The sequence below is a fragment of the Triturus cristatus genome, chromosome 3_2, assembly GCF_964204655.1.
Source record: "Triturus cristatus chromosome 3_2, aTriCri1.1, whole genome shotgun sequence".
Lineage (NCBI taxonomy): Eukaryota > Metazoa > Chordata > Amphibia > Caudata > Salamandridae > Triturus > Triturus cristatus.
This window is the reverse complement of record NC_140584.1, coordinates 689,649,183-689,670,803: the sequence shown is the minus strand read 5'-3', so window position 1 is coordinate 689,670,803 and position 21,621 is coordinate 689,649,183. Positions and strand designations below refer to the sequence as shown.

Sequence of the window (21,621 nt, the reverse complement as noted above, 5' to 3'; positions counted from 1 at the left end):
CTTTCAGGGACACAGCGGCCAGTGTCACCATGGTGACGGAAAAACTTGTGTCCCCTGAACAAATCCTGCTAGCAATGTCAGGACTGAGCATTCCTTCGCAGTTGTAAATCTCAGCTGTAGAGGCATAACTGGACCTAAGAGACTTGTGGTATCTCCAGATCTACCTGTAGATTGTCTGTTAGGCAATGATTTAGAGATATCAGCCTGGTCTGAAGTAGATTTCAGAACTCATCAGAGATGATGAGCATCTCTGCCAGTGTCTTTACTGTAACCAGGTCTCTGGCCAAACAGCTTAGCACTGAGGGAGCACTGAATCCTGGAAAAATGGGCCAGATTGCTCCTAAGAGAAGGAGCAGGAAGGGTAAGAAATTGCCCTCCTCTCTAACTCTCAGTGAGGATCAGTGTCTGAGGGAGATGATCTCAGTCCCTGTGAAGAAACTGTCCGAGAGGAACTTGGGCCAGCTCAGGCAGAGTTCTTGGGGGCATGGTGCCGTTCCAGGGCAGTCTTGAGTTTGGAGCAGCGATCCTGCCCCTCTCTTTAACAGCTCCGACAGCAAGCTGCTGCTGAGGAGGCAGGGGATGTAAGTGGGCCCCATAGGATCTATTGGGAAGATGGGCTTCTGTATTCCGAGGGTAGACAATCCATGGCTGGTGCTACCAGGAGGTTGGTAATGCCCCAGAAGTTGAGGTTTTTTTCTCTCCCTGGCACATGATGTCCCCCTTGCAGGACACCTTGGGCAAAGTAAGAAATAGGGGCAGAATTGTCCCTCATTTTCACTGGCCCCACATGTCTGAAGACTCCAAGGAGTTTTGTCTCTCCTGTGTCACTTGCCAAGCGAGTGGTAAGTCAGGTGGCACTACAAAGGCCCCCTTAATTCCGCTTCCAGTGGTTGGGGTGCTTTTGAGAGGGCAGGGATTGACTTTGTTGGTCCCTTGAACCTTCCAGCTGCACCTGGACACAGTTATATCCTGGTGGTGGTGCACCATGCCACTAGATATCCAGAAGCAATTCCCCTTAGAACCACTACAGCTCCTGCAGTGGCCAGGGCCCTGCTGGGAATCTTTTCCAGTTTGGTCTTCCCTAAGGAATTCTTAACAGGCAGAAGTACCAACTTCATGCCTAGTTTCCTAATTTCAACGTGGAAAGAGTGTGGAGTAAACTATAAGTTTACCACACCCTACAATCGACAGTATAATGAGCATGGCTTGGCCTGTGTTTATATATGGATGTCCATGAAGAAGGCAGTAAAAACCTTGAGGCTAGCCAGGAGCTTCAGAAATCCTGGCATAACCAAAAGGCTGTCCTGACTGTTTACCAGCCAGGCCAGAACGTGTGGGTGTTGGCCCCAGCAGCTCTCCAAGACAAATGGAGTGGCACTCACGCCATCCCTGATAAGAAATGTGAGGTAATATACTTGGTGGACCTAGGCACTCCAAAAAGTCCCCACTGGATACTTCATGTGAGCTGCCTAAAGCCTTTTGTGGACAGGGCTGACATGAGCCTGCTCATGGCCACTGATGAGGGACAGAAGGAAGAGAGTGACCCTCTCTCTGATCTCCTCTATCAGAACCCTGTTGATGGGTCAGTAGATGGAGTAGCCTTGGCAGGCAGCCTCACTGACCAGCAGCAAGCCGATTGCAGGAAAGTCCTCAATCTGTACAAGCATATGTTTTCTCTGACACCTAGTCAAACCACCTGGTGTACCCATGAAGTGGACGCAGATGACGGTCTGTCAGTAAAGAACAACATTTACAGACAGCCTGACCATGTCAGAGACTGCATTAGGACAGAGGTTCAAAAGATGCTGGAATTGGGGGTAATTGAGCCTTCAGATTGCCCCTGGTCTAGTCCAGTAGTCCTGGTGCCAAAACCTCACACCAACGGTGGAAAAAGAGAGATGAGATTTTGTGTGGACTATAGAAGACTCAATGCAGTCACTAAGGCTGATGCTCATCCTATTCCAAGGGCAGATGAGCTTTGGCCTTATCCAAGTTTCTGAGTACATTTGACCTGACTGAAGGCTACTGGCTAATCAGACTAGCTGAGGATGCCAATCCAAAAACAACATTTTCAACCCCCTGTGGGCATTATCAATTTATTGTGGTGCCCTTTGGTCTGAAAAATGTACCTGCCACATTTCAGATGTTGGTGAACAAACTTCTGGAAGCCTATAGTGTAGCATCTCTAGATGATATTGCTGTCTTAACTCCACCTTGGATCACTTGGTCTACCTCAGGAATGTTTTGGATTCCCGGCAAAAGGCAGGCCTCACTATCAAGGCCACTAAGTGCCAGATAGGGAAGAGCAAGGTTGTATACTTGGGTCACCTGGTAGGTAGAGGCCAAGTTCAACCATTGGAGAGCAAAATTCAGACCACCATGGACTGGGTTGCTCCCACTACCCAGACTCCGGTGAGAGCTTTCTTGGGCCTGACTGGGTGGAACAGGAGGTTTGTTGAGGGATATGGGTCCATTGTGACTCCGATTAATGATCTCACCTCTAAGAGAATGCCAAAGAACGTTCAGTGGACAGTTAACTCTCAAAAGGCATTTGATGACCTTAAACAGGCCATGTGCACTGTTTCCATTCTGCAAAGTCCTGAATATTCCAAAACCTTCATTGTCCAGACAAATACATCTCAGATAGGGGTAGGAGCTGTTTTGTCACAACAACATGCAGAGTGCCAGTACCAACCAGTAGCTTAAGCAGAAGGTTGACCCCCAGGGAGAAACGTTGGTGAGCTATAGAGAGGAAGGCCTCTGCTGTGGTCCGGGCCTTTAAAAAGTTGAGACCATACCTGTTTGGTACTCACTTTATTGTTCAGACAAACCATAAGCTCCTCTAATGGCTTACCCAAATAAAGGGTGAAAATCCCAAACTTTTGAGGTGGTCCATTTCCCTACAGGGGATGGGAAACCTAGGGCTGGGAGTAACCATGCCTATGCAGATTGACTCTCCAGATATTTCCACTTTGAAAATGAAGACTCAACTGGGCAAGATTAGTCTAATCTCCTTCCGGTTGGGGGTGGTAGTTGTGTAGGAAAGTAGGATCTACTTTCATGGGCACCCCCACTTTTTGCCGATGTCATTATGTTTTACTGAGTAGTCTGACTGTGATCCTGCTATTCAGGACCCTAGTCTCTGTGCTTTTTCCCTAAATTAGACATGGCGAGTACTTAGGAACACTCCAGATTGGATACTGGTGTACCCTGATAAGTCCCTTGTAAGAGAAGCTGGCTCGGTGTATGGTGTACACCTATGTAAGTGGGCATCTTGCACCCATCCAGACAACCCTTATGGTGATTTTAGTGGTCTTAGAAAGCCTCAGAAAGCTCTCTAAGTGGTAGCTGTGGAGAGCAGCCCTCAGGCTCAGTCCAGGAGTGTAAAGCAGCTGTTTCATCATAACATAATCTTATAGGTATAGATTAAGTGAAAAAGAACCACATAGTGTATTTATAAAAATATGTGTTTATTATAAGAGACTAACTAACACATATAGAGATATTTCCTAGCCGGAGATATACACAATGCACACAAAACTTTTCAATAGAAACAGGTAAGTAGCACGAAATACACAGTTGTCACCCGGGAGAGACCAAACCATATACTAAAATAGTGGTATGCGAACCACGGCTCGAGTCAAGACTTTACCCAAGAGACGATGAAGTGCCGGGGACCCAAGGAACCACCTGGAGTAAGTAACTAGGAACCCAACAGAGGCCGTGTGCAGAGTGGGAACATGACCGTTGTCTCAATACAAGTCATTGGGTAAGTCGCGGTCAAAATTTTAAAGAAGGACTATTCCCAGTGGTTCCTGAGGAAACCCCGTGAAGACAGAAGGTTTGAGAGCCACCCCACCCGTGGATACCATAGGAACCAGGATACCTACTCCAGGGAAGCTGGGTGCATAGGTGTGAAGTGGCATCGGAAACAGACGTCCAACCCAATGGAGGACTTCAGGAAGATGCCGTTGCTGGCGAAGGTGAAAGTGTCCGGTGGAACCCAAAGGTAGATTCAAGTTTAGCAGTACCTACAAGCAGAGGGGACAGAGTCTATGCCACTCAGGAGTGACCAAGAGGCACGGAAAACAAATGCTCACCGATGTCAGGTGTTGCAGGAGAGATGACCGTGACCTTGGAGCTGTAGTTGTGAGGACCAGGCAACGCTGTGGAAGACCAGGAGCCGGCCCGTGCTGTCCCTCGTCGGATGTCGAGAGTTGAGGGGTTGGTGCCCGTTGAGAACACCAACAAGCCTTGGCAACTGCAAACACCAAGGAAAGCGAAGAAGGTTCAGTGTCGGGACCAGGCAAGATCTAGGTGATTCACCTCAAGCAGGGGAGTCGGGGCAGGCCAGAGCAACTAGGGGAGCCCACAGAATTCAAAGATGCCCTCAAGAGGACCCACAGGCCGGAGTCACTGGAGTCACGAGAGGACCTCGAGCAGCTCACCAAGGATGCAGGCCCACGATGCAAGTGTTGAGAGCAAAGATCTTGGTCACTGGAGGTGCTTGAGGTTGGGGCTACTGGGATCCCGAAGATCTTGGTGGAAGGAAGCCAGCAAGCCTTTGCAACTGCAAGTCAACGCTGTGCACAGGGGTTCAGTTCCTGCGGCTCTGACGAGGGATACTGGCCTGAAACTTGGTTCAGAGGATGGGGCAGGCTTCGAGGGATGTGAAGAACCCCCACTTGTGTTGGTGAGCCTTTCAGAGTCTGTGGGAGCCCAGGATCAGCAGACCGGTCAGCTTAATTGCGGTGCTTGCAGATGCAAGCAAGTGACTCCTTCACTGTAAGGTAGATTCCTTAAGGTGTCTTGGATGCCCACAGGCCTTGGAAGGTTTGTGTATGGAGCACAGGTACGGACGTTGCAGCAGACGAGCAGGGTGACGAGATCAGGAGCAGCGGAAGTCTTCCCATTAGCAGCCTTGATACCCAGAGCGAAGTCCAGAGTGCCCAGATGGTTGAAGAAGTGGTGTCTTGAAATGAATCATGTCCCATGATGAATCTAGGGACCCACCCTCAGGTAAGCCCTTAAGTACTCTAAGGAAAGGATTGGGACGATTCAGGGTTCCCTCCCAGGGGAGAGGTTGGACAGTTGGGAAGATACTCCCATGTCCTTTGTACAGTTTCACGCCAGAGTGGGAGCCATGGGCTCCCTGAGCTGGTTTAAACTGGACTATGCAAGGAGGGCACCAAATGTGCCCCTCAAGCAGACTGAGTGGCCATGGCAAGTGCTCCCACCCGGCCCCAATGCCCTAAACCCTGTCTGGGAGGTGGTCACACTTCCCTGTGACAGCATGCTTATTATTCTGCCTTCCCCTGCTCGAGCTTGACTCAGCAGCAGGAGGGCAGAATTGTGTCTCTGGTCGGCAGCAGCCGTAGTCTGCAGTCCGAGTCTAGCAGACTGGTACCGGGAGCACTGGGGCCTCCCGGAGGATCTTTAAAGTACATGGAATCATACCTCCCACACTGTTTACGGTGTGAGGGTATGATTCCAACATGTTTGATACCACACAACAGGGTTCATTACAGACAGTTTAGCGGTGGTCATCGCGTAATGGCGCATGGCCACTCTATGTATCTTAATGGCTAATGCACTTACACCCGGGAGAATGGACTCCAAAGGTTGTAGAGGTGTACTGCTCACGCTTGGAACCGAGCACCCTGCCTTCAGGATTGATAGGCCAGCCTTAAGGGTGACTTATAGGTTTTAAGTGCAGTGACCTCAGATATAAGGAAACTTATATCTGTCGTAAGTGATGCTAGCACCAGCTTACACAGGCTGCAATAGCAGGCATGTAGTCACAATTTGAGTGGTCTCTCATGGTTTGCATGATGCATGCTTCAGCCCAATGGAGACCCCTGGTGTACCTATGCCCTCGGTATCTTAGTACCATATACTAGGTGTAGGAAAGTAGGACATTGGAGTATCCTCCCCACTGTCTAGCCCCTCCTCTGAGTGGGACCCTGAATTGTTCCAACCCTTTCCTTAGGATACTTAAGGGCTTACCTGTGGGTGGTTCCCTAGATTCGTCGGGTGACAAGATTCAAATCATATAGCACTTCATTTTCACCTGTTTGGACACGCTGGACTTTGCTTTGGGAACCTAGACGTTGTCCATGCTTGTGCTCCATACAGGTTCTTCTCCTGGCCTGTGGGCATCCAAGACATCCGAAGGAGTCTCCCTTGAAGTGAAGGAGTCACTCCCCTGCATCTGCAGGCACCGCAACTAAACTGACTGGTCTGCTGCTCCTGATGTCCCACGGACTCCGAAGGGCTCAGCAACACAGGTGGTGGTTCTGCAACTTCCTCGAGGCCTGCACTGTCTTCTCCGTAAGTTTGAAGTCAGTATCCCCCGTCGGAACCTCTGGAGCAGTACCCTTTGCACTGCTTTGACTTGTCATTGCCAAGGCTTGTTGACTATCTTCTTCAGAGATCTTCGTGCTCAAAGAAGCTCCATACTCTAGCATCTCCTGCTGCCAAGATCTTCGTCCTCACCGCATCCTCTGCACAGTGGGGCTACATTCTTGGTGAGCTGCTTGAGGTCCTCTTGCGAATCCTGTGCCTTCGGCCTGTGGGTCCTCTTGAGGGTCTTCTTTGGCTCCAGTGGGCTCCCCTTCTTGCTCGGGGCCTACTCTGACTATCCTGCCCTTGGTGTTTCCCTTAGACCTTGCTGCTCTTGACACTGCACCTTCTTCGCTTTCTTCATCTGTTGCCGCTGCCAGGGCTTGTTGGTGATCTATTCTGGACACAAACCCCCTGGCTCTTGACTTCCGATGTGGGTCAGCTCGTGAATGGCTCCTGGTCTTCCACGGTGTCACCTGGTCCTCACAGCTGCAGCAACAAGGGCACCGTCAACTCTCCTGCATCTTCGTTCATCAACGGTCATTGGTATTCCAGTGCCTCCTAGTTACTTCAGATTGGCGTAGACTATGCCCCCTCTGCTTGCAGGTACTCCTCTTCAAGAATCCACCCTTGGATTCTTGAAGAGGACTCCACCAGACTCTTTCACCTTCATCGCCAGCGGCATCTTCACTGAAGTCCTCCATTGTGGTCTACGGCGGTTTCTGACGTCATTTCACACCTATGCATGCGTCTTCGCTGGTGTAGGTATCCTGGTTGTAGGGGTATGCACGGGTGGGGCGGCTCTCCAACCTTCCAATTTTCCACAGGGTTTCTTCAGGTTCCTCTGAGAAGGGTCCTTCTTTTTGAAAACTACAACCGCTACTTCCTCATTGACTTGTATCGAACCTGCTGTCTTGTTTCCACTCTGCAGACGGCCTCCGTGGGGTTCCTGGGTACCTACCTTGTATGGTTCCTTGGGTCCCTGACACTTCTAAGTCTTCCGGATCCAGTCTAGACTTTGGTCCCAGTTTGCATTCCACTTTATTAGTATATGGTTTTGTCTCCCCCTGAAGACCACTCTATTTGTGCTACTAACCTGTTCTACTGTTGAAGTATTGTGTGTATTGTGATTAGATCTTCAGGTAGGAGATATCTCAATGTGTTAGTGAGTATTTATAATAAATATATCTTTTTTTAACTACTCTGTGTGGTTCTTTTTCACTTAACCTACCCTATATGATTAGTACTGGTAAAACAAGCTGCTTCTGGACTAAGCCTGAAGGCTGCTCTCCACAACTAACACTTAGAGAGCTTTCTATGGTTGTCTAAGACCACTAAAATCACCATATGGGTTGTCTGAATTAGTTCACAGTGCATGACTTAAATAAGTGTGCACCATATACTAAGCCAGCCTCCTGCATCTACTTTTTAATCATGCACTCCATGTAGATGTCTCTTATCAAGGAGATGCAGAGAAGTTTTTAAAACGTGAGTTGCCCAATATACCTCCCCAGAAAGTAAACTTTTTTTTAGATTTTACAATAGTTTTGAACAGACCAGCAAAATTTCCTGCCATAATTCAATATAGACATAAATCAGAGCTTAAAAGAACAAGCTACTTACTTTCGGTAATGCCTTTTCTAGCAGAGAATCTATCTAACCACAGATTTCTCACCTTGTGAATAGCTCCAAGCGCCAGACTGGATCTAAACAATTTTCTATAGCAATTCCCTCATGCGTCGAGAAGTGGCAATGTCCGGCCCCGTGTCGGTTTAGTTCTGGCTCAGATATGACGATGGAATCGCTATATCTGCACTACCTCCACGTGCTGCTGTCAGTTTCCTTCTGATTTCCATCTGCTGTATTGGATGCGTAGTCCATAGAAATCAGAATATACCAATGTGCAGATCTGTGGATTGGAATATTATTAACAGTATGAGTCCATTCCACAGAATGGGAAGGAGGGTGGGTCGGTGAGGCATCTGCAGTTAGATAGAGTCTCTACCATAAGAGCAAGTTACTTCCCTTCGGTAACGCATTATCTGGTAGAGACTCTATCTAGCTCCAGATTCCTTGTCTTTGAATTTCCCAGGCATCAGGCTGGATCTAGAAACTTTTGCTTGAGCAATATCCCTTGCGCGTGCTGTTGGGTGGCTCCATTTGTCTCCGTGTGACGTCGGCGTTGTTTGCGTCGGTTAGTACAACGCAGTCACCTGATAGGCACCACCCAGGTGCGCAGACCTCAGTACTTTTAGTTTTTTCCATGTCAGAAGCACAGAACCACGAAGTAACTTGACAAAAATGTGTTCAAAACTAGGGCCCTCAAAAAAAGGGGAGTAACCCTAGCCCTAACAAATCAGTCCACAAAGCCGGGAGGCATGGGTGGGCTCATTAGGAATCTGCAGCTAGCTAGAGTATCTACCAGATAATGCGTTACCGAAGGTAAGTAACTTGTTCATCTGATAGAGACTTCTAGCTGCAGATTCCTTACCTTTGAATTAGATACCCAAGTCATACTCTCCCGACAGTGGGTTGCGGAACGAACAGGCAAAATGCCCACACCTGAGGACCTGAACTGGTTCCAACTGGAGTCTGCAAGGACGGCACCAAATATGCCCTTCAAAGCAGTGTGGTGGCGTTAGCAAGCACCCCCACCCCAGCCCAATATACTAAGTCCTGTCTGGGAGGTGGTTACCCCTCTATCTGACAGGAAACCTATTATCCTACCTCCCCCTGCTCGAGCCTGGCTCAGCAGCAGGAGGGCAGAAGCGGGTCTGTGTTTGGCAGCAGCACTAGCTTGCTGTTAGACCCTGAAAGGCTGGTACCGTGAATACAGGGTGGCTCTCTAGGGGAGCCCCCCAGTACATGGGATCCTACATCCAACGCCGTTTTCGGTGTAACCAATACATAGTTAGATATCTCGTAAATTGACGTGATGTCTTCTATATGTCTAAAATGGCTGACCGCACTTACAAAGCCAGGAGAATCGACTCCTAGGTTTGTAGGGGGTGACCTACTCATGCAGGACACCCTCACACTTCTAACCAAGCACCCTGCCTTCAGGATTGAAAGGCCTACCTCAGGGCTGACTCATAGGTTTTAAGTGCAGTGACCTCAGATATAAGGAAACTTATACTTGTTGTGAGTGGTGCTAGCACCAGCTCACACAGGCTGCAATGAAAGGCCTGTAGTCACAGTTTGAGTGGTCTCCCATGAGTGGCATGATACATGCTGCAGCCCATGGTAGACCTCTGGTGTACCTATGCCATGGGTAGCTCGGTACCTTACACTAGGGACTTAGCATGGTTCACCAGTAACTTATTAGGAAGGTACCAAAGTACTTACCAAGTGCAATTTAGGGAGAGAGCAAAGTGACTGGGGTCCTGATTAGCAGGATCCCAGTCAGACTAGTCGAAAAAACAGATTGACAACAGCAAAAAGTGGGGGTATCCATGAAAGCAGATTCTACTTTACTACAGTAGATAATTGTTTTATCCTGATTAAAGACATTGGTGCAAAAATGATTGGAAAGGATCCTGCCTTTTACTTAGTAAAAATAATTTATTTGTTCCATTTTTGAGCAGCCTCAGCTGTCGATTTGTTAATCTAAAAAATGGAACAAAGCTTTGTCTTTACTCCTGAGTTTTGGTGACATAGCAGAGCTGTAAAAGGTTTTTAGTATGACTTATCCTAGTTTGTGTGTGAAACTGGGTACTTCTAAGGCAGCGTGCTATGTCTGTTGCTAATGGAGCCTCTTGGCATAGATGTGAAACTGTAGGTTGAGAATATGTAAGTTTTCCATTGTCTACCAGGGTTTATACATATATAATTGTATTAAATGAATCTGATGTCAATAAGCAAGAAATTGTGCATAACCTTAGATGGAGGTTTTTCTGCAGTTGATCTTATTAAAGAGTGATGACCAACATGTGTAAGGTAGCAACGTTTTAGTTGTATGGTTCATTTTAAGGAGATTTTTAAGAGGGTATTTAAGAAGGTGCAGGATAGCAGTCTGTTTAAATTAAATGATTGGCTAAAAGTTTTGATCTTTATTTGGAGTAATTGATTTTTCTTTTTTTCGTTTCCTTTTCTACATTAATTCATTTGTGTTTGTCAGTGAAACATACCAATGAAATAATTTAAGATGGGAATTCCAACCATGTTATGTTTCCAATGTATGTTGCAACTCAAACCAACTCCTTTTTTATTATTTCTACTAAATGATTTACTTCTTACAGATTACCCGGAAACATAAGCTACATGAAGCATCTGCCTACCTCTTAGAGAAGAAAGGAGACGTCCAGGGAGCATTCGCCGTCATGCTTAAGGTACAAAAAATAGACTGCTTTACTTACTACATCATTTACTTTCTGTAAACCAATAGCTTTGGAATTGTTTTCCTTATTGTGATATCTACTAAAAGCTTTGAAGCAGCCTCTTCCACTGTGAGCATTTCAGCAAAAATCACAGGGTAAAGCCATACAATACATTCCAAGAATTTGTAATCCCGTTCTCCTCATGAACTTTTGAATGCATCGCTTAAAGTTGTGGTCTTCTTTTTACATGAGTGAAAGTGTAGATCATTGAGTGATAATGTACCCTGGAGGAAGAGAAATGTACAGCCTGATCCCATTTGGGATCAGAATGTATGTTTCAGTGTTGTATATTTGGTATGTTAGTGGTGATACCTTTACAATAACCCCAAAACAAATACAAATATGGAAATGTACATAAACCTTCTAGACCACAGAGATTCTTCCATCAGACGTATCATCTTTATAGGCATCTGACGAAAGAATGTGTACTCGTGATTGTTAGTGCTCTCTTTATCTGGGATGAATAAATATTATCACTAACCACAATTTGTTTTCACACAGCGACAAATAACACCTCACAAAAACAAATTTTCAAAGATCTCCATACATCATAAAAACATTAGTTTAAAATCTCTTTTTCAGCTTCTAAATAAAACATGAATTACCAAAGTGAATTTAGCCAAGTTCATGGACCTAATTGAATACACTTCCAAGAGGCAAACCATCACTCTCATGAGTTCTTGTCTAAAATCAATGAAACTTAGAAGCATCCAATCTAAACATAAATTAAACACTGTAATTCCTAGACTAAATTTTAATCCTTCTGCTTTATTTTGTCTTTGATAATGTAGCAATATTCTGTTGTTGGATAATAGCAGTTTTTTTTTTAATTTAATAATTGTTCTTTTATGCAAATCAGAGGACAGCCAAACAGTGTGGCGTCACACCCCCCAAAAAAAGGAAATGGCCAATTCATGAGATGCGAAGTACAAAACCGTCAAAATTCACATTCAGTACAACACTATTCTGATTGAGACTTCTAACTATAGAATCCTCGCACAACACTAAGTTGTGCAAGTGCTGTATGACAATTAACTGCAAAGCTAGCCAAGACCGAAGAGCCAAGCTCGCTGTCGGCAAACTCCAAAGAAAGTCATGGAATCTGACTTGATCATGATTGAAGTCCAAGGTGCAATCGTGCTCTAGCTCTATGGGTTGGTCTTGTAACTGCTCCATGTTAAAGTTCAGGTAAGTCACGCATCACACAAGTCCCACAAAAAGCCATAGAATGGCTCTCTGGCGTCGTGCTACTTTCAGCATTCGAAATCACATGACTCCCCGGGGGTGCTTCACGGCCGCAGAGGCGTTCCTCTGAACTGGCTCCAGAAGTGGTTCTGCTCTGAATTTCTGTTGAGTGCACTGGTACAGTGGATGAACTCTGCCTGTTAAGAGAGGCTGTGGAAAGAGTTTTTAGTACTGCACAAGATCCTGCTGGAGTGTCTTCGGGCCCTAAGGATCCACGGTGGCAGCCTGCCAGAGCCCATCGCCTGATTCTTTCTCGACACAGACCGTGCCACTTGCGCAGCATCATTGAGCATGGTGCCTCAGACTCCTGCATCGGCGCAACATCTGATGCCAATCACAGTGCCGAGACCTGTGCCACCAGCCTGAACCTAGACACTCTCACCGATGCTGGACCTATATCTGATTTTTGTATTCGATTCTTAGGCTCAGCCCATCCTAGAACATCATTTTTCTGACCATTGCCATGAAGCTGATGGCAGTGGGGACTTTTTTGAGGACATCTGGCATGGCAGTGGATTGAACACCTAACCTGACATTGGACTACATTTTCTAAAACCCAGTGGCGGCTGAGGAATCAGCATCTTTTGCCACTGTCAATCGGAGGGCAGCGGAAGGGCTTCATTTGACACTGCCCATGTTGGAAGTTAAAATCAGTGTCTTAACTGAAGTCCTCAATCCAACAGCCACAACAAAAGACCCTCCGCTGCTTTTCAACAACACTCTTGCAGGCATACTGGTTGGCACCTAGGCAATGCTAGGATCTTGCCTTCTAGTTAATCATCAGGTAGTAGTTTCCTCACGATCAGTCAGTACCTCCTGCCTCCTGGGACAGTCATTGTACACCTTGCGGGACTTAGTGGCGGACACTTTGCCCGCTGTTCCAGCGATGTCCGGCATACACTCCAGCATCTGATCCTCGATAGCAAAGATGCTGCGAAATATACCGTTTGTTTGGGCCTGAGCATAATTGACTGCATGGGTAGGTCAGTCTTGACCAGTATGGTGCTTGGGCACCATGCCGGGATCGGCTCAACGGGTGTTTCATCAGACATCAATGAATCTCTGATGGACATTCCATTGGGGTGAAAGCTGATTGCTCTTGAGAAAATTAAGGAGAGTAAGGCCATGGCTTACCTTCTGGGCCTAGCTTAGCCTGCTCAGCAGTTCCCCCAACAGCAATGCCACTTTAGTGACTTCACAAGGGGGTATCAGCAGAGACAATTGCAAAATCCACATCAGCAGCAACAGGCCTCCCTGCCCTTTGGATGGCAAGGCATGGGAGTTATCTGACAGTGTTTAGGCCACTAGGGGCATTCCTCTACCCAAGCCTTTCAGCTTCCCGGATGGAGGAGCATCACATTAAGCCAATGGGCGTTCCAGATAGTAGAACACAGATGCTCCCCACCTTTTCTGTCTTATCTTATGGGCATTCTATCCACATCATAACACCTTTCAGAGAAAAACTTGTCCAAACTCCGTGAAGGAGTTCAAACTCTTTGGCCAAAGGAGCATTAGAGAGGGTGCCGGCACCGAAGATTGGGTCTGGTTGTTACTCCTGTTACTATCTGGTGTCAAAAAAGGACAGAGGCCTTCATCCCATCCTAGATCTCCACCCTCTGAGCTATTTGCTCTGGAAGGACAAGTTCAAAAAGCTCACCCTTAACCATGTTCTGTCTGCCCTGGTGTTGTGTAGTTCCTATAAACCTATATAGGATCTGCTCGTTTAGACAACATAGACAGTGGGATTGGTGTCCAGACTGATTCCAGACACCCCTACCGGGTATGTTCGCCTGTATACCTGCTAGCTCACAGTGCCACTGTAAACTCCTCTTACTAAGGAGAGAATACTTCTTGGCAACTATCGAACATGACAACTCTGTCCCATCAGGGATTGTGGAAACGCTACAGTACTTTTCGCTCAGTCACATGTGCTCACTTTGTCTCAGAGATACCCAGAATAAACAGTGGTGACTTTCTCAATAAGCATTTATTGAACCAGCGTCATTCTAGTGTAAAATAGGTGTGCTGAAACAACCATAAGACAGAAACAGATATAAATTATTATAAGCACCAACAGAGTAAAAGGATGGTAGATTCCTACCAGAGTGCTAGAACAATGAATACAGGCAGGTATAGAAATACAGGACAGTAATAATGCGTACTCCTACGATGCAACCCTAACTAGATGTACCTAAGTGTACCTAGCATGTATGTAGGTGTAGAGCCAAGAATCCCTCTAGGATAAAGTCAACCCCATTACCTGAAGTGTCTGCATGCAGGAACCTCAGTGTCTCGCGTCAGCATGGAAGTCCTTTTTCTCCTCTCTTTGCCTCAGAAAAGATATGGTGTTTATTTACTCAAAGTGGTACCCTCCGGGGATCTACCTTGCTGTGTCATGTTGGACTAGGATGACGGAAGGAATGATCCTTATACATAGTTATTATGCAGGAGATGGTAGTCGTGCTGAGATTCAAAGAATCCTCATTCATAAAGAATGAGGCTAGTTTTTGGAGAAAACCCCACGTCATTTAAGCAGTACCGTAACTAGGTAAAAGGTCAATACCAAGAACCGTTATGTAGTGTAATGGCATGGGAAATATAGGTGAAAGGTTTGGTTACTATCTGAGCCCATATCGGGGTACCTGTATGAAACATAACACTGGGTCCAGGAAACTAAATGGTGGCACTCAGCTTGCAGGACGCATATTTTCACAGTCCTAAAGCCATTTCCTGTAGTTCCAGGTAGGTCAAGAGTACTTTTAGTTCTCTGTGCTCCCCTTTGGCCTGACCAGCGCACCTCGGGTATTCATAAGAGTAATGGTGGTGGTTGCAGCACACATGCGGCGTTTGGGAATACCAGTCTTCCCATATCTCGAGGACTGGCTACCGACAGCAGACTTACCACAGTCGTCAACCACCTCCAGATGATGGCCAACTTGTTTTTGGTTTCTCCATCTATGTGGCAAAGTCACACCTGATACCTTCACAGCAACACCCCTGTATCGGAGCCATCCTGGATACGGTGCTTTTTCAAGCTATTCCTCTGCCTAAATGAGTCCAGGACATTCGGGCTCTGATTCTGATGTTCCAGCCTTTGACTTTGACTCTGAGGATTCAGAGCCTCTTCGCCTCCTGCATTCTGCTTGTGGACCAAGCCAGGTGGTGCATGCGAGGTCTGCAGTGGGATCTGAAGTCGCAATGGGCTCAGCACCAAGGCCATCTGTCAGACTTCATCCAGTTATGGAAGGAAAATGCAAAAGCTCTGCGGTGGTGGCTGCTTGACTGCACTTGGACCAGTGGCAATCGCTTCTCCCTACCCCAACCAGAGTGAACAGTTATGAGGAATGCATGATTGATGGTTTGGGGGGGTATCATCTGGGAGTGGTGGAGATCAGAGCACTCTGGTCTCGGGCGAAAGCTCATCTCCACGTCAACTTGTTGGAGTAGTGTGCGATTCATTTTGCACTGAAGGTGTTCCTCCAACATCAAGAGGAAATGGGTGAAGGTTCTCACAGACAACACTGTTGCCATGTAGTACTGCAACAAACAGGGCAGGGTGGGGTTGTGAGTCCTGTGCTTGGAGGTTCTGCATCATTGTAAGTGTCTGAATGCTCGGGGCATCTCCCTGATCGCCCAACACCTGGCAGGATCTTTCAACACCAGGGCGGACAACCAGCTGGTACACAGAGGATCTCAGGCTAATGAAACGCTACTACAGGCAAATAGATAACATGTTAAGGCACCACAAATCACCTCTAAGGTGCTGCCACCAGCATATACAGAACACCAAGAGCAGAACTCTTGCAGAACGCTGGAACTAACAGCAGCAAGGAAATCTTTGTCATCATTAAAGTTTTGCTGCCCCTCCTGCCACCTCCAGCAACATCACCACCTAACAAGACCTTTGCATAAAGCTCTCTGAATTATTTTGTAACAGTATCAATTCCATATATGCAACTCAACTTCCCATCACAATTGGAGAATGAACTCTGACCACATGGCCCAATGTCACCATTGTTGAAATTGTTGCTACCATGAAAACCATCCACTCAGGGGGCCTATTTGACCCTTTCCCCCACCATGCTTCTACCGAAGGACTCCTACTGATCAGCTAAGCGCTGACACGCCTCAGTCACCTCTTCCGACACTTGGAAACTTACCACTGTTACTCCCCTGCTCAACCGTCGGCTAACCCAATCATGCTTTCCAACTATAGACCTATCTCCCTCCTACCATACTTGGCAAATGTCATAGGAAAAAAATCAACCAGATGCCTCGCCGACCACTCAGGAACCACCAGCTCCTCCATGCCAAATATTCTAGAATCTGATAGAGACATCTAGCCGCAGATTCCTTAACTTAGAATATGTGGGGAAGTGCTTACGTCTTCTCTCATGGCTCAGGCCCTGTAGGGCTTTTGCCTATGGACAGTGGAGTTTCCACTAGCTACATTTCTACTGCGTGTTACCTTGCAATCTATTTCTTTGTGCACTTCCCTGGCAGGGACTTCGGTCCCTTTACTTCTTTAATGCAGGGATTCATGTCCTTCCGCTACTAGCCTCTGTGGATGTTTTCTGATTCACTATGGCCTAGTGGTTCAGGGCTGTCACTCTATTTCCACGGCCCTGTGTTCCGCTCCAGGTATTTCGCTGGTTGTGAATTGCCAATCATAACTAAAAGCAATGTGGCTTTCTTCTGTGTAGGTTACGATGCAAGTATTCTTCTTCAGGATACTCGTCATTATACAGTGTCTGTATGGGACTGTTTCCACCCTTTTTCTGACAGACCTCTGTCTGTGTATTTCGCACTCCTTCCTTGTGAGTGTGGTGGTCAGTGTCCCCGCCAGTCTCGCGGGGGCAACGGTTCCGTCCCCGTCAGGGGGGATGTTGTCGCTTTTTGGTGTTTTTGATACTGCTGTGTCCTGCAATTCTTCACACCGGTGCGGTTGGTACCTATTGTGCAACATCCCTTTATCTAGGGCATGCTCTTCGAGTTGCCCCTTCTTTTTCAGTTTTCCTTCATTTGTTATATATATATAGGTCTTTGTCTTGGGTATATATATCGTGATTTATACACACAGTGAGAGAGTATGCATACTAGTTTTTCCTTGCCCTAGTATCGGGGGATTCGCCCCGAACTCTCTCTCTTTTTCTCTCTTCCTCTCTCATATGGAACGCCCGCCTTGCTTTGCCGCCGCATGCGTACTGTTGGTAATCCCATTACTTGGGCTTTTCTTTAGCAGTGGTGTGGTTCTCACTGTATACTCGTTTCTCCTTCTGTGTATCCTTCATCCACGTACCTGTATCTCCTGGTAGTCATGACTCAGTTTATCTCTGCATGGTGATATCTGTCCCCTCCTATTTCACTTTTTGGCTGTATGCTCAGTGGGTATGCTCGGACGATGGCATATTATCTTCTCCCTTTTTCTGGGACTCGGTCGCTGGCGGATCCATGGGATCCGGTGCTTAGTTACCGTCTTTTTGCAGAAGTTTATGGACTTTCTTCCATTCTGCAACTCCCTTTCTGGTGTCTTTTTTCGTCCCTGTCTGGACGAGGGAGTTCTCGTATCGTTCTCTGACAGATTGTGGTGCCTTTGCTTCTCCTTGTTCATTCTCACTTCCAGGGCTTCATAGGTCTGGTGTCAGCCACGCTGGCACTGCTGTTCCCGCCGTGCTTAGTCACTCTAATTGACGGATACGTTCTCTTGGAACTTGGTTGGTTTCATTCACAGACCCTCCTCCAATGGGGTATGGCTTTGGTATCTATTCCAGGTTAAGGAATCTGCAGCTAAATGTCTCTATCAAATGAACGAGTTACTTACCTTCGGTAAAGATGTATCTGGTAGAGACACAGTCTAGCCGCAGATTCCTTGACACCCACCCGTCCTCCCCGTTCTGCGAGGACCTTTCCAGGTGAGGTTCTACCACCTCGCCTCCTTACAGGTGGCCTTGGTCTTCCTGAGGGCTACTTACTTCACCCACCTCTGGGGCAGGGTTTGTCATTCTGTTGTGTGCCATTGGCCCTCCCCCATTCTCGTTTTTGGGTGGCTAGGTCTGTGCTTTTCAATGCTGCTTCACCTGGGGTCCTCCATCGTGGAGATACTCATGTTTGTCTACCCTCCCTCCGTCCTTGTCTGTTTCTCCCCATTTCTTTGGGGTCTCCTTGTCTATGCTACAGTCGATTGTGTTGAGATTCTATTTCACTATGCTACACTTCATAGGTCACTGTGGGGGGTGTGGTGAACGTTCTATGTGGTTGTTCCCTTCTGGTCACTTGCAGTGAGTCATGTGGTTCCAGTCTTGTGGTCCTTTACAGTTGCATCCTGTGGCTACAGTCTGTTTTTCATACAGTTCTATCCTATGGTTGCAAACTGTCCTTTGTCATGCCATTCGTTTCCACTCCCGTTGCGGGGGCACGGCTCTTTGCTTTTATGGGACTTTTGATGGGGCGAGTGCTCTGTTCGCCCACTTCAGTCCCTACATGTCTTGAGACTCTTTCAACATGGTGTTGTTTCTCATTCTATGATTTTTTATCATTGTTTTCAAAGGTTTTTGCTCTTTTATGACACACCGTTCCTATACTCTCGCAGTTTTTGTCGTGGCTCCGCGTTATGGCGCGGAAACGTTTCACTGTAGAAAACTGACGTCAGCACGCTGGGGGGGTCTTATATGGCTCCATTGATGTCACTTCAGTGAACGACGTCGGGATCGAGCTGGGGGACGCCACCCCTGGCGTGCAGAGGTACTGCTGGGGGAAAAGTTTTCCGGATCCAGTCTGACACCTGGGGATATTCTAAGTTAAGCAATCTGCGGTGAGACTGTTTCTCTACCAGATACATCGTTACCAAAGGTAAGTAACTCGTTCTTCAGGCCCAACCACTGTTCAGACACAAAAGCACTAATTGCCGCCACAGACGTCATCTTAATGATCGTTGACAGAGGAGACATGCAGCCCTCATCATCAGCAAACTGAACATGACTGCAAAACTCAACGCCATCTCTGCATCCTGCTTCCACACCCTGTAGATGCTGAGGAAGGTCTTCAAATTGACTCCCAAGCAACACTAAAACATTTTTTACTCACGGCCTAGTCACCAGCAAGTGAAGAGAAAGGCAAGTACTCCCTACAGCTGTGCACTACTTAATAATAATTAACCAATAAACCTGAAGCAGGGACCACGTCGGAGCCCTACTCCTAGGTAGGGATGGGGGGTAGGGAGGTGGAGGAGACTGTGAATAACTTGGCCAAGGGATACACTCTCCCTACTATTATCATAACTAACAGCAAAAAGGTATCCCCCACCTGAATATAGACCTTTCCTTTACAACTAAGTACCCTGTTGGTTGTCACAGAAAGAGGAAAGATTCCTTTTCTTTTCCACCATACATATAGGCAAATTGAAATTGAGATGTGAATTAGCTGAATTCTTTAAGAAAATCTGGGTAGGGTCTCTTTTCAGAATGAACCAATATCAGATGCAGATAGTGGCTCAACAGGGCTACATAAGAAGTCTTTATTCAATCCCCCAATTTCCTCTATACTTCCTTAGGTGTTGGCCTTTGAAGAAGCCGTCATTATAGATGTAGAGAATCTCGACACAAAGAGGTTGGGATATCAGAGCTTATCTAGGAGGGAAAGAGTTTTGTATGCAGTAAGACCGATTTGTTTATTAAAAAGGCTCAAAAAGTTGGGGCAATTATCATGGAGATGAAAGAAGACTACCAGAATACTTACCTATGTCTTCTGGGAGACGAGATGAATTTCAAGGTTCTGAAGTCAGATCCTACTAAAGTACTTCAGAAGAAAATAAGGCAAGGGAGAACAACGAGATAGCCCACAAAGAGGTGAATTTTCCGATTACTGCCAAGTCCAGAATGCCCTATTTTTACACACTTCCCAAAATACACAAAGGACAACTACCACCACCTGGCCGTTCTATTGTTTCGGGTATTGGTTCAGTTCTGAAACCATGTGCCCTCATTACAAGTTCTGTAGCTTTGGTAGCATCTGTATGCATACAAAATACTCAAACAGTTACAGTACAAATAATCTACATTCCTTTACGCCTTGTCAGTTAGTACATAGAGGCTCTTACAGGTAAACAAAGCCTACATTGCTACAGACATTAGACCCATGGGTCTGGCTTATACAATGCGTCCCTCGGTTCTCCCTTACAGTTAGGCATAAAGCAGATGGCCTCACTTGGTTAATACTAGTATGTACCTCCAAAAACCAAATAAACGAGAAAGGAAAATAAAAGGACAGAATAAATAGATGGGAAGAACTCCCAAACTTCTGGAGCCCGGTCACTGTGGCTAACATCTATGGATAAATGTTTGTGAAGGAGGCACCTAGGGCACCCTGCGGGGGGACCAGGGCTTCATTGTAAATGGACCCAGCCATCAACATATCAGGGTAGGGGTAGCAGCCACTTGGGCCATCGGTGTCAAGAGGGCGCCGGGAAAGAAAAAGCTGTCCCAACTCGGCGCCTGTAGACAGTGCTCGACAGCGCTCAACTGTCTTCTGGGTTAGTCTCATTCAGTGCATCATGTTCTCTAACACCAAGGTCTGCTTTGTCCGTTGCGCTTTCCCGTCCCGACAGTACATTTGTCCACAGTCCTGTTATAGGGTGCCTGCACACCCCCCTGGCCTTTTTTTTTCAGTAGCACCTGTCCCAGGTGGTTATGTCTTTTACCCACATATATCCCCACCTCAGGGCCCACTCAGGCCATTGCTATCCTCCTCCTAGCCAGAGCTAGAGCCAGCTCTATCAACCTGGTGCCACCCTTTCAGGACTTGGGCTTAGGAAAGGCCTCTAAGAGGCACATTTCCATGTGCATGTAAGAGTACAGTTATGCGCGTTGTTCAGTCTTCCCAGCACATCACTGTATAATCCTACAGGCGCGGGCAGCCCCAAGCCATGTGTCAAAAGCCAGCATCGAAATGCGCACACCAAGGGCACTCTTGAAGGTTCACCACTGTATATGACCTGATTCTGTGTGGCATCAGATATGTTCACGACAAAGCTAGAAATTGAAGGCCATATTGTCACTTATTTGATTGCACGGAAAGGTGGAAAAAACACATTTGTACAACAGGTCGATACCCTACTCTCGGTCTCATCCCACTACAACCTTGGTTATTCAACATCAAATAACTCCCATTTGAAAGTAATCTGAATGCCTGTTGAATTACAGCTGCTGTGGAACCCTTTAGATAACAAGCTAAGTTTGCCTTGGGTGTCATTAAACTCTCTGTGAAGTGTAACCTCCATGCAAACTAGAGAATGGCCGCAGTCTGTACCACTAAGAAAAAAATCGGTGCCCTCATTTCTACACCTGCATCCAATAGGTAGGACCTAATTCTTGTGTACAAATCTCTCCTCTAACGCTTCATACCTGCCTACTTGATAGTGTTGTAAGCAGTTTGTAAAGTGGAATGTTGAAATTGGCAGATCTATAAATCCATGAAATATCCAATTGACTGATGGTATTTCTGCCACAGTGAACAGTAATTTCTCTAGATGTTCTATTTTTAACATTTTGTATGTTGCGTCCTAATTTGAAATAATTTTCTGTTCTCGCCTTAAAGTCCAGCTTAATTCCATGATGGATCTAAGCTGACTCGCTCCATGTTGTTAGAGGAACTTGTCACTCGG

The 21,621-nt window shown here is 46.7% G+C and overlaps 1 protein-coding gene across 1 annotated transcript in view; it reads left to right on the top strand.

Moving 5' to 3' along the window:
- The window catches only part of VPS8 (VPS8 subunit of CORVET complex), a 1,789,524-nt gene that overhangs the window by 1,181,627 nt on the left and 586,276 nt on the right, over positions 1-21,621 (top strand). Inside the window, exon 36 of the mRNA XM_085648738.1 lies at positions 10,581-10,670. Within this exon, the coding sequence (XP_085504864.1) occupies positions 10,581-10,670 (90 nt within the window). The remainder of the gene's footprint in view (positions 1-10,580; positions 10,671-21,621) is intronic.